At 41.8% G+C, this 14,349-nt stretch overlaps 1 protein-coding gene across 1 annotated transcript in view; it reads right to left on the reverse strand.

Annotated features, from left to right (window-relative positions):
• The window catches only part of LOC119826011 (EGF-like and EMI domain-containing protein 1), a 576,796-nt gene that overhangs the window by 13,793 nt on the left and 548,654 nt on the right, over positions 1-14,349 (reverse strand). The window contains exons 8-9 of the mRNA XM_038347058.2: positions 11,771-11,893; positions 5,623-5,760 (exon numbers count right to left, since the gene is read on the reverse strand). Of these exons, the coding sequence (XP_038202986.2) occupies positions 5,623-5,760; positions 11,771-11,893 (261 nt within the window). The remainder of the gene's footprint in view (positions 1-5,622; positions 5,761-11,770; positions 11,894-14,349) is intronic.

The following is a 14,349-nucleotide window of genomic DNA, read 5'->3' on the forward strand; positions in this document are numbered from 1 at the left end:
AGCACAGCCACAGACTTTGTAATATGCCTGTTCTTCAAAGACCTTAGATCAAGAGTGTTCCCAAGTAAACATTCCTCTTGCACTTAAAGAGGGAGAGGAGGTGGGGGACTGTATATCCGCGAGGTGGAAGGAGGCACCCTTACTTCACATACTGTGTATTAGATTCTGGAGTATTTTAGAGTATTCGCCTAAAGGTGCTGATGCTGCATGGCATGGGACGAGTGAGGTCTGCGTGCAGGGTTTGCTACAGCTGTGAAATCATTCTCCTGTCAGGTGAGGAGCTGTTTAGGTAGCATTATCATCGAGAACTCTGCAACCATGAATGATTGTTCTTAAGACATGGCTGGCCTGCGGACAACCAAAAAGCTCTAGTAGTTGACAATGAAACCCTTCAGCCAAACTGCAATCTGCTCGGTCCAAGCTTTACAGGGTCACTCTGGGCAGAAGAGTGGAAGGCTGCTACAGACACTCGTTGTTTTCCCCTGCTCTGGGCCGCCAGGGATTGCACGATGAAGGCGCTGGCTTTCAGCCCCTGGAACAGCTCAGTTCTAGCCTTCTTGCTGAGCTGTTAGGTTGGGTGGCTGTCACTGCTGAGCATATAGAATCTTATTGCTCCAGGACTACATGAGCGACCACTGGTACAGAGAGGTCAGTGTCTCAATTAACCTGGGGAGAGTCAGTAGAGGCAAGGAAATGAAGACAAGAGACTGGAAAGAAGGAAAGGAAATGCAAGCACTCAGTCAAGGTGAGGGGTCACTATCTAAATGAAGGTCATCTGGCACAATGCATTCTTTTTCTTGCAAAATGTCACCAGGAACTCCTCTCAGAAGACTGCAGATATTAGCTTTTTGTCATATTAAGCCTTCCCCTGCCCTTTAGATTATCAAGGTGAACATAGAAGCTAAAAAAACAAAAGATAAAACATTTTTTACTTCATTTAAAACAGTACTCTTTGTAATTTTTTAAAAAAAATTAGATATTTTTGTTTTCTTTTTTCTTTTAAAAAAGGCTTCTTGCTAACAGAGCCTCTGAACATCCAGGTCTCAACTAGCAAGGGACTGGCTACGTCACATAATCTGAAAATATCCCTTGTTCAGATGGTTATTATGTGTCAATTTCTGATTATTTTGCCATTTTCATTCTCCAGGGAAATTTCTTACCTTGCACACTGACTTCTGTTCAAAATCTCAACAGAAACTTACCTTTTCTATGGTAGAATTCATGTAGGAGGGGAAGAGGTGCACATGTATGTCACGTGTGTGTGATATACATGCGTGCCCTGTGTGTATGTGGGTGCATATGCAGCATGGGGTTATAGGGGGTGTACATATACATGTCATATGGGGGAGGGTACAAATGAATGTCAAGTGAGGAATGTACATGAGTCATTGGTAAAGTCATGTAGGAACTCAAATGCATGACATGTGTGTGAGTAAACATGAATGTCATGTATGATAGTCTGCATGCACATCACGTGGGGAGTGTAATACATGTCATGTGTGCGAGTGCATATGCATGTCATGTGGGGAATGCACATGCATGTCATGTGGGAGAGTATACATGCACGCCATATGTGGGAGTGTACATGAACGACATGTGGGGGAGTGTACATGCATGTCATGTGGGGGAGTGCACATGCATGTCATATGGGTGAGTGCACATGCATGTTATGTGGGTGAGTGTGCATGCATGTCATGTGGGGAATGCACATGCATGTCATGTGGGGAGAGTAAATGCATGTCATATGGAGGAGTGTACATGCATTTCATTTGGGGGAGTGCACATGCATGTCATGTGAGATAGTGAAGATGTAAGTCATGTAGGGGAGTGTACATGCATGTCATGTGGAGGAGTACACATGCATGTCATGTTGGGGATTTTACATGCATGTCATGTGGGGGAGTGCGCATGCATGTCATGTGGAGAGTGAACATGCATGTCGTGGGGAAGTGCGCATGCATGTCATGTGGGGCATGCACATGTATCATTGGTCAAGTCATATGGGGGATCGACATGCATGGTATGTGGGGAGCAAACATACCTGTGGTGTGTGTATGGAAGTGCACACGTATCGTGGGTCTTCCTCAGTGCTCTCTCTTAGTCACTGCATCAACTGGCTAGCAAGCTGAAGGATTTCTCTCTCTCCCCCAAGGCGTCCTGGGATTACAGGCCCAGGCTTTTATGTGGGTGCTGGACCAGAATCCATGTTTTCACATTTACAGAGCAAGAAGTTCACAGACTTGGCCCTCACTCGAATCTCTTCTAACACTGTCACTTCAACCATAATACCAGCTGCTTTGTGCATTTCTTTATTTCTTTTCATAGCCTTGATGGAACTGTTGATCATCTGGGTTCCTGTTCTTTTCAGACTTTAAGGCTTTTGGCTGCTGTGCAGGCTGCAACACGGCTGCAGAGACGAATGCACCTCTCACCTGAAGAGGGCAAACCAGCCCCCAAAACTGGAAGACTCATGTACTGAGATGAAATTCTTTTTTTTTTGCATTTTTTAGGATTTTTATTCTTTTTTTTTCTCATTTTTTTATTCAAGATTTCCATCTCCTCCCCCTTCCCTCCCCTCCCTTCCACCCATACCCCCACTCCACCCCTCTCCAAAGACAAAGAGCCATCAGGGTTCCCTTCACTATGTTAAGTCCAAGGTCCTCCCAGCTCCCCCTAAGTCCAGGAAGGTGAGCAACCAAACTGACAAGGCTCACAGTGAGCCCGTCCATGCTGTAGAGTTCATGTTCATTGCCATTGTCCTTGGTTTCTCAGTCCTCCTCCACCGTCAGCCACATTCAGAGAGTCCGGTTTGGTCCCCTGTTCCATCAGTCCCATTCCGACTGGACTTGGTGGTCTCCCGTTAGATCTGTCCCACCGTCTCAATGGGTAAAAGCGCTCCTCGCGGTCCTGGCTTCCTTGCTCATGATCTCCCTCCTTTTGCTCCTCATCAGGACCTTGAGAGCTCAGTCTGGTGCATCCTGAGCGAGGTAACCCAGGCCCAAAAAGAGGAACATGGGATGTACTCACTCATAATTGGTTTCTAGCCATAAATAAAGGACATCGAGCCTATAATTCGTAAAAAATCCTAGAGAAGCTATATAAGAAGGTGAACCCAAAGAAAAACATATAGTTATCCTCCTGGTTATTGGAAGTAGACAAGATTGCCGGACAAAAATGGGAACATGGGGGTGGGGTGGGATGAGGGGATGGGGGGATGGGGAGAGAAAAGTGTGAAGTGGAGGATGGGAAGAGCTTGGGGGAATAGGATGGTTGGGATATAGGAAGGGTGGATATGGGAACAAGGAATTATATATCTTAGTTAAGGGAGCCATTCTAGGGTTGGCAGAGACTTGACTCTAGAGGGGTTCCCAGGTGTCCAGGAAGACGACCCCAGCTAGTTCCTGAGATGAAATTCTTAACCACTCAGTTCAGAAAGGCATCAGAGTGAAAAGCCCCGTCCTCTGTCCACAGCCACTGAAGGAAAGTTGCCAGTACTTCCCAGTATCTAGCCATGTGGATAGCTTGGCATACCTCACCATGACCTGACAACGATCCCTCCAGTGACCCTTTACCCCTTTCTCTAGGTTCAGGACTGGACTTCTGCACTTTGGCAAGGAGGCCATTGGTGTGCTAGCTGTACTTGGACCACTTTCATCTTTTCTTCTATATCTCCATCTTTAGAAAATACCTCACAGTAACATGCGATAGAACTCGTGGCTGGTTTAACAGAGCAACAGGCAGCAAGAAGGGTGACCTCATGGTCTAAGGAAGCAATTGCTTTTGTCTTAGTGAATATCTTGTCTTCAGAAATAGGAATTTTTATTATTGAAAAAAATGAAGGAAAATAAACCATAAGCTGTGTAACATTGCCTTGTTGACTGCTGAAATCTCGTAAATATGCAATTCCCTGCATTTTGATCCTAGCAGATATTTTTTCCAGCTATAAATAAGTTTACTGAACTGTAATTTTCAAAGACTAAAGACATCAAGGTTTAAAAGAATATAAGAATAAGTACATGAATAAAAATATAAAGAAATGATCTAACTTCAGTTTTCTTTATTTAGTGCTCATGAAAAACAAAATGAGAAGGTAAAAAGAAAGGGAAGAAGGAAGGAAGGAGAGAGGGAGGAAGAGAATCATTCATTTCTTTCATAAATTTAAATACTAATGAGGTGAAAAATAAGGCACAGTTTACATTGCAAGAGACTCAAGGAAAACAATTGGTTCTGATTTGTTGGGCACTGTCAACTCATAGCGGTGTAAAAAGCACTCATGGATCAAGAAACATATGCAGTGGCTTTGTTTAGGCTTAAATAGTCTTGCGAGACCAGAGTACTGTAAATTTCATGATAGTGTTCTCTCAAGGTGCCCAAGTACAAAACCAAATAACCCAATCCAGTGCTTTCGCCACCTCTGCCTTCCTGCTCTAAAGGGTCGGAATAGCGTGCAGTGAACGTGAGGTTCTCTAGCATTTTATTATCACTTTAAAGACTGAAAACACAAGCTATTATTAAGAAAATAAGCAAATGCAGCGCTTCCATTTTTGAACGAAGACATCACTATCTGGGGCTTGGCAGTTTCAGAAGCGGAACCCGGCAGTGCTGCTTCATACTGGATCCCTTGCCTCTTAGCTGAGAAACACAGGGAGATCTCCATTCGGCATTTCTTTATGAGAGAAGGCTGAGTGGGGATTATTCTTCTCATTGTTGCAAATGATCTAAACAATAATCATTACTAATAATAAATGAATGAAACTAATGATGCAACCTCTAGTAATATGTTGTTAAAGCCATCTATTAAAAATGGGTTTAGGGGCTGGAGAGATGGCTCAGTGCTTAAGAAGATGAATTGCTCTCGCAGTGGCCCCAAGTTATCTTCACAGCACCCATACCAGGCAGCTTATAATCACTAGAAACTCTGGGTCCAGGGGATCTGAATCCCTTTTCTGGGCTTAATGACTTGTTGCACTCACATACCCATGCACAAACACACAAATGCACATAATTAAAGAAACGGGCTTGACCTGGGATGTCCAAAGAATGATTATCTCTTAAACTTTCCTTTGGTAAAAGCTTCTATAGCATAATTGGACATTCATCTAATTCATTGCCATACTGAAAACCAAGGAGCATGATTTCATTTCTGCTTGAGGTAGGAAGACTTGAAACTGACAGTTGTATCTATTCTAAGCATACAAATCTGGTAGATTTGAGAGACCTTAGAATATTTTCCTGAAACAAAAGAGTAAGTTTTATTCACATACAGTTACTAGTCCATATATATATATATATATATATATATATATATATATATATTCTTCTAATGATATATATATATACTTTTAATGATATATAAAAATACTTTTAATGATTTATATATCATCGAAATACTTTTAATTTTATATATATATATAATTTTATATATATATATAAATTTTAGGGTAAATATCCAAGTCTAAGATGTCTTTGCTGTACGTATCAGTGGTCAGATACACAGTTCAATGCAGCTCTCTATCTTCAGTCTGAGGGTTGTGGCTCACACTGTAGCAATGGGTATTAGCACGAACGTGCTAAAGGAGTCCAGAGAAACTCTGAATGAGGATGGCATTTACGGAACATTACCTATGCATGTTTTCCCATCTGCGGCGAGTCGATGCCCGTGGTTACAGGAGCAATGGGGTCCACCAATGGCAGGTTCGCAGTGGTGAGAGCAGCCCCCGTTGTTGTTCTCACAGCTGTTTACAATCTCTAGTGCAATCCCTTCTCAAGACAAGCAAAAGAGGGCTATTAGCATAACAAGAGAGAAAATGGAATATATGTTAACAGTGGATGTGCTTTCTCTTTGGAGAGGATGACACATTCTATTGAAAATGTATCAACACTTTATGCATATAAAATTCTAAGGCTTATCAGGAAAGACATATCATGAATATACATGCCTATGCTGTGTTGTACTACTAAGTGATAAGAAGTATTGATAAGGAAGGTAATAAGAGATTAAGAAATGCAATGATGAGTCCATCATTGGCTACTAATACTATGAAAGACACTTCCTTTAGGGACTACAAAGTGTGTGTGTGTGTGTGTGTGTGTGTGTGTGTTAAAGCTGATGATTGTTCTTTTCCGTAGCTGTGGGTCCATGAAACCACTATTAAAAATAACTTGGTGTTGAAGAGATATTAAATCAATGTACTGGCTGATCATATGTAAGTTGCATCTTGTGAGAGCGCTAACCATCTTTGATGCATATAAAACACACTTATCACATTAGCATACTATTATTTTGAAGACATGTCACCATCCCCGACATATGCTAGTAATTTGGACATATTGGTGAGCATCAGGCCCAGCATCTGAATGTTGACTGGCCTGAGCATGGAGACGTTGTAGCCTCTGATTTTCTAAATGAAGACACAAGAAGTAAAAGAATGCTTGGCTCAGTGTTTCAAGTGTAAAATCTCAATGCGCTGACGGCTGTTTACTTTGTCATTTCTGCCACAAAGGTGTGGGCACCCTGCTCTCACTGACTGCCCCTATATTGGCCTATTATTTTATGCTGTTAATGCTCCAGTCCGTTGGAAGAAGAATATGAAAAATAACAGGACAAATGTACCTGGGACTGTTGCACTCCCTGTGAGCATGTTTCATCCTGGTACTGTGTGGAGAACCTGTAGCCTCCAAGACTGTGCTTGACCACCACAGCCTGTGGCACACTGTCCCCAACCAGCACCGCAGGTCCCTGTCACTCTGAGCCCATGGTGCCTTCTTTGTTTTGCCTTAGTAGCTCCCAGCAAATGTTCAAAAATACATTCCCAAAGATTGGTGAAATAAATGAAGATTCTGCTAATCAGTTTCCTGTTGAAAGAAGGAATCTCTGTCGGCAGAAGAGAACACTAGACCATGCGAAGGGCCAAAGGGCGGAGTGATTTCTATGCATATGCTAATTAGAACGTATGACAGAGACCTGAGCTGACCTTCATGTTTGCTACTGTCCTCCTTGTAAAGAGATTTTCTTAACAGATTAAAACTGTAAGGTTCAGAAACAAACAACAGCAACAAAAACACCCTGTTCTGAATAATTGAAGTTTATAAATGTGCAAGCTTTCTGACCAGAGATGACTTCTATAAAGTACCACCCATACACAAAAAATATTTAACAGCTTAAATATAAACTTATAAATATTCATAACATCTCTCTTTATAAAGTGGCTCCAAATATGACAATAACTGAGATTTTTGTTAGATGAGTAAATAATAAACCAGTTTTGGTATGTCCAGTCAGTAAAATAGCCCTCACTAGAGAAAAGCCAGCTCCTCAGGGCAGCAGGAACCTGCCCGGATCACAAAGGCATTGTGCTCGATGAAAGTTTCTGCAGGGGATAACACAGTAATACAGCATTCCAGAAGATCAAAGTTCAGAGAAGTAGAGCAGAGCAGTAACTTTTGAATGTCTGCAGTAGGTAGGAATCGGGGACAACCAACTCTAACCCAAAAGTCCTTTCTAGAGTGACTAAGTTATTTAATCCTGGCTACAAACTACACATGTTGCCCCTGATAGTATTAAAGAAAAGTTAATTTTCTTGCCTGTTAACTTTTAGAGGCACAAGAGCCTCTCTAGGTCTCACACTCTTCTCTAGTGGCTGTCACATTGGTCCCTGGTCCCCATTCCTTCCATCTGCTGTCTAGGCTTTCCTACTCTCTCCTGGATATTTGATATTGTTCTTTCCTGCCTCTGGTCCCTATTCAGAGTTCTCCTTTTTTTCTCCACTTGCCCTCTCTTTCTATATGAACTCATTCTTGCTCACAGCCTGAACATTGTTCCCTTAACCCTGACCTTTACTAGTATCTAGATTATTATTTTTTGTAGAAACTTTCAACTTGTGTTTCCACATGGGTTACCAAACTTTACACACTGAAGACAGAACGGATGAGTTGTGAATTCAATCCCTGTCTCTCTGTGTTTTTCCCGTAGACCCACACTTGGATAGAATTGATTAGTGCTCTCCTGCTTAGTGATGCTTGAGACCTTGAATTATTCTTGATCTTCTTTTCCTTACACACTCTGAGCAAAACTTCACAGTATACCTAAATCTGTCTCATTAAAACATACAGGATGAAAGAGTTTGAGCCGTGTGTAAAGTTGCACTCCTATAATCACAGCACTTGGGAGGCAGAGCCGAGAGGATTGTTCAGGAATTCTAGGCCAGCCTGGGATAAATAACAAGTTTGAGGCTAGCCTGGGCTACAATGATTAAAAAAAAAAAGACAATCTTAAATCTACAGTTGACCACTAGAAGGCAGTTGGTATTTGGGTTCTTGACCTGGATGATTTACAGCAAGCTACTTTCATAGTATGTAAAAATCACACAGGGGTCATGGATCTGGCCCAGTGCTAAAGGAGCATCAGCCAGGCCTAACAAACTGAGCTGATTCCTAAGACCCACATGTTCAGAAGGAAAAAGTAGACTCCTGAAAGTTTTACTCTAATCTGCACACAATTGATGTAGCTGGTACACACACACACACACACACACACACACACACACACACTCACATACACTCACATGCATACACATGCACACATACGCACACACACATGCATGTGCGTATCGCATTTTAAAAAAATTATACTTAAATATAGTCTGTTTATAGGTGAGAAACTCATCATTTGCTTGATATATACAATAACAAAGCATATGTATCTAATAACACCAATATTAAGTTGAGAATTCTTTTGATGAAAGTCTTGTCTCATGGTGAGCTTATGTGGAACTTTCTGAATCCGAATCATAGGGCAATAAGTATGAACTCAACAGCCTATTGTGAGGGCTGAGTGACGGAGTGGTCAGAATACAGAGTATTTCAAGATTTTCTCTAAAGAAATTAAATGACCATAAAGCATTTTTTTGGATAAAGGTGAAGCAAGTGTCCACAGCACACCCATCTCCTAGAGGAGCTGCATTTACACTTAAATATCATCGTGCTCTGACCAGATCTCCTCGGCCTATGCATGAGGAAACACCTCAGAACGCATATTTTCACTGAGAAACGTTTGTATGTCAGTAGTAAACTCTGAGGTGTGGAGACGACCTTAGAGGGAACTTAGTTAAATATTCCCATCAGGAAAGTAAATGGAAAAACGCACTTCCACCCAACATGGGCGACTCTAAGGCAAATTGCTTTCCTGAGTAAATTCTAAAGAAAGCTTGTAAATTATAAACCACTATTAATAATGATCCCTGCTTTCATGGTGCCTGAGAACTTGCTAGTCAGTTTGCAAGACTCATTCGCACATTTTAAAATATGGTCATCCCCTAAAAGCCTGGCTATATTTAAAAACCAAACATTAATAAAGAAAATTCCATCCACAATTTCTCTTCCTGAAAGGGAGTGCTGCAGGCATTCAGAAAGGGCTCCACCTCAGAAGTCCATTCTTAATTAATAGTCAGTTTCTCTCCCAACGTATTTACTTTGCTCTTTCAAAGGCAAACATCACTGTGAAGAAGCTGCTCTATAAACAGAGTAGGGATGCATGCGTAGACTGGGATGATACTTCAACAACCAGGAAACAGAATTCTATGCAGAGGAGAGTACATTTCCTGACTTTCATGATGTCTCTTCATGAAGAAGCCCAGAAAAAAATGTGAACGTGCTTGCTTGTCTATCTTTCTCTGTTTGTTCTTTGTGTCACACCAAAGAAAATTCATACAGTGCATGGAAATGGTGGTGAAGTCGAAGGTCTTGTTTATGCATAATCGAAAGGCTCTTCAAGTCCCAGCCCTAAGACTTAGTGACTTGTGTTATGAGCACTGTGGCATTAGCAGTGAGTGTGGAAGACTGCAAAGAATACCTCCAAGAAAGAGCTGCCATCTAGAATGCAGTAGCTGTCACTCCTGTAAGTAAGGCCACCGAGTATGCAGTTAAGGAATGTCATTAGAAGTGGAGGAACTGGAAGCACAAATTGAATATTGAGATTGGGCAGAGATGAAGATGAGAAACTAGGACAGTGGAGGAAGGAAGAGAGCATTTCCGGAGCAAAGAGAGTAATTGTCTTAGTTTGGTTTCTATTGCTGTGATAAACAGCAGAGCCAAAAACAACCTGGGAAAGATGGGGTTGTTTTAGCTTACGTATCCCAATTAATCATAATCCACCATGGAGCAAAACTAAGGCAAGAAGTCAAGCAGGGAAGGAACCTGGAGGCAGGAACTGAAGCAACAGCCATGGAAGAACTCTGCTCCCTGACTTACTCTCCAGGGCTGGCTCAGCCTACTTGCAAACTCAGTGACTTCCACATCAACCATTAGTCCAGAAAATGGCCCACAGCCTTGCCTATAGCTTACTCTGGTAAGGTCATTTTCTCAACTGAAGTTCTCTCTCCCCCATACCCTGGCTTATGTCAAGTTGACCAAAATTATCCAACACAGTAACCAACTGCTAGAAGACACTGAAACTTGATAAAAACCCGAGCAGGTTTTTAATATTATCTGGAAACAGGAAAGGATAAAGAAGAAAGAGTCCACGGAGGGTCAGAGAGGGTCAGACCTGTTAGCATGGGTTGATGAGAAGTTAGGAGGTGAGAGAGAGGCAATGCTTATTTTGGCTAATGAAATTTTTGTTATGGAAATTCTAGTGGATGTGAGCTCACTTGAGAGTACTTTAAGATAGGAAATGTTTGTAATATTAATTTAGAACACAGTAATAGTGATGATTCAGACAAGAAGGGGATTATTATGAGGGCAATCTCCTGATTGGTATGTCTTAAGAAATAATGACCCCAAACACAGCAAAAGAAATAGTTTTGGCAGCAACAGGACCTAACTTCTTCGTACTAATAGGGGTTGACATTTCTCCTTATAATCCTATGGGAGATTCGGGGGAATGCATCAGCTTGCGTGGTAGCTTGCATCTGGTTTGTTTGGTGCTGTAAAAGTCAAGGTAGAGACCTAAAGTGGGGAAAGACGATGAATAAATCTGAAGGAGAGAGTTAAACATGAGGCATTTGAATAAGGAAGATGGAGGTTGAAGTAGAGAGGATGGAGTTGAGTTGGAACCAGACAGCTCAGAATTTAGGAAAGTAGACAGTGTGTTTGCTTGTTCATGGGTAAATAGGAAGCATCTACAAAAGCAACTATAGCCAACAACTCCATAGCCCAGCATTTTAAATACATCTCTAACAATGGATATATTAAACCAGGCAATTGAGCTGAGATAGAAAACTAGGTATGGCTGGGGGAACACATGGAAAAGTGCTTAGAATGATCAGTGGTGAGCATGTAAAATAGGGTGGACCAATTGAAGAGGTGTCAGGAAGGGCAAGGGCAAAAATGCCAGTACTGAAGGCAGACACTGCAACACCCAATGGGTTGTGCATGCAATTACAGCCTACAGCTGTTCTTTCCTCTTATGTGTTCTTCACCCACGTTCTTTCCTCTTCTTTGGGCATTACAGTGAAATCTTTAGTGCTCGGCAGAGGCGATGCAAGAAGACAGAACTTCACAAACCATCAGAGTCATTAATCCAAGATTTTCCGGTCAGAAGACCTGAAAGTTCACCCTCACTGACTAGCCTGAACCATTCTGCAGACTCTGTTCTATTTGCCTCTTTCCTCAACAGCAGTATGAAACCGGTTGCGCTTGTCAGTCCCCATCCCCCGCTCTGTTCCACCAGCAACGTGCTGGGGAGCTTTCAGTGCTGTTCTTTCCGTCATCACTTTTGCTGGCTACTTGTAACACCTCACTGGCTTCCAAGGCTGTCATGGTTGCTACTTACGGTAACAATGCTTCCCGTCAGCTCCTAGTTCAAAGCCCGGGTGGCAGGCACAGGTGAAGGACCCCTCTGAGTTCACACAGCGATGAGCACAGGTAGCAGGTTCTTCAGCACACTCGTCTATGTCTGCAGGGAGAGACGCACAGCGGCTGTCTTAGCATCTCCAACTTAGCCTTACTTGTAAATCATAAAACCCAGTGTACAGTCACCTTCCACTCAAGCTCTAATTTTCACAATACTAGATCCCACAGACTCCATCCTCTTAGCGTGAAGGAGGGACTTGTGAGCACAAAGCTGCTATGACTATATGTCCGGTGTTCGTCTGATGCTCATTAGTGTTTCTTCATGTCCATCCAAACCAGCTTCTATTAATTGGAAAAAAAATGAATAGAACTACAATTAACAGTTCTCATTCATTTCTCAGCAGCCCAGAGACAACTGTGGTCTGACGTCATGGATATACCATGGTATTGAACAGATAACCCAATCCCCTGGCTTTTTCTTTACTTTTGAGATTGTGTGTTAATTACAACATTTTTCCCACCCTTCCCGCCCTTCAAAGCCCCCCATATTCCCTTTTCCACTCTTCTTCAAATTCATGGGCTCTTTCTTCTTCAATTTTTATTGCATGCATAAATGTATTTGTATATACTCACATGTTCCCAAATATGACCTGTTGCAGCTCCCTGCTTTAAAGGGGAAGGTGCAGCAATGGGCAAGTCAGATGTAGAACCTTTCTCATAGCAACCCAAGCTTGGTCCATATACATCATTGTAACTGTTAACAACTATGTTACGACATGCCATATGATTCTGGTATCCTTTCTCCTGAAAGTGATGGCCACTTTGATTCAGCATGACTTCAGTATGGGGGTCCAGGTAACCTCCTCTTCCTTTTAGCTGAAGAGGTCCTGTCACGTCTTTTCTGACTAGTACATCTTCTTCCATCACTTGGCTGCCATTCCCCATTCTCATGCACTGGTAGAGCCCTCAAATATGTAGTGGTTTTGGGGAGAGATTTTTAGGATTAATGCATCAGACACTAATATAGGAGCATGAAGGATGAAAGTTATTTGTTTTTCTATTTATCTTGTTTGTTGGTGTTCAAGAAATAATACTTAAGATCCTCTACTGTCCCTTCTGTCAGTTGCCAAGCTAGGTTTGTGCCGAGAAATGAAAACGAGGGATTGGGGCAATGGCTCAGCAGTTAAGAGCACTGCCTACTCTTCTAGAGGATCCAGGTTCAATTCCCAGCACACATCTGGCAGCTCACATCTTCAGTAACTCCATCTCCAGGGAATATGATGCCCTTTTCTGGCCTCTGTGGGTACTGCATGCACATGGTACACAAACATAAGTAAAACACCATACATATTTAAAATAGTAAAACAATAATTAAAAAAGAAATGGAAACCAAAGTACTATATCTTTGCCAAAATTATATGCTTAAAATTTATAAAAACTTTTTCCTTTTTATTTCACTTCATTTATTTTCTGTGCATGTGCGCGTATGTGAATGGGGACCGTGTCAAGGCACACGAGTGGTCAGAGGACAGCTAGCAGCAGTTGGCTCTCTTCTTCCATCATGCGGGACCTGGGACTTGAACTCAGGTTGCCAGGTGTAGCTGGAGACTTTCTCTGTCCCGCCCAGTCCCACCCATCAGTCCCCACAGCCGCTCATAAAAATAATCATTTGGAGTCTTAATATTAATTATAATTGCTTGGCTGACGTCCCAGGCTTCTTACTGACTAGCTCTTACATATAAATTAATCTACTTCTAATAATCTGTGTATTGCCACTTGACCTGTGGCTTACCAGTAATGTTCTGGCATCTTACTCCTCTGGCTGCTCCTAGCACCTCCCCACTCCACCTTTTTTTCTCCCATTCACTCTGCCTGGATTTCCCACCTATCTATATTCTGTCCTGCCATAGGCCAAAGCAGCTTCTTTATTAACCAATGATAATAAAACATATTCTTAGCATACAGAGGGGCATCTCACTTTATCTAGGTCCAAACCTGTAAAAGCTGAGCCATTTCACCAGCCCTCATCCCCCCCCAACAAATGTCACAATGATTTTTATGTCTAGTTTGTATTAAATTTGTCAAAATGTTTATCAGTCCTGAAAGCCCAGAAATATTTTGCTGTTTTCATAATTAATCCAAATAAAATGTCATGATAAAAATGAAGAACTCCATGGTTTCTCAGAAGTTATTAAAACAAAGACTGTCCCACAGGAATTCTTTGATTCTGCATTGGTGCCAGTCATGAAATAATTTAGCCCTTTCATCTTTGAACTGAAGTGTGTCTGCCTTGCTATTTCTGGAAGCAGAAACGTGTAACCTTGTGTTTATGGAGTTTCTTTCTCCTCTCGTTTTAATTATTCCTAAGTTCTGAGAGCCTCATTTGCACATACTTGCTTTTCAAAGGTTACCTCCTCCTCGGTAGCCTATAATCAAAAACTCCCTATGTGGTTACTGAGGGGTTTGAAATATTAATTCTCGATTTTGCTTTAAAAAAAAAAAGAAACAGAAAACAACAAAAAAAAAACATTACCTCTGAAAGCACACTAGGTCATTTTT

This window comes from Arvicola amphibius, chromosome 11, assembly GCF_903992535.2.
Source record: "Arvicola amphibius chromosome 11, mArvAmp1.2, whole genome shotgun sequence".
Classification (NCBI taxonomy): Eukaryota; Metazoa; Chordata; class Mammalia; order Rodentia; family Cricetidae; genus Arvicola; species Arvicola amphibius.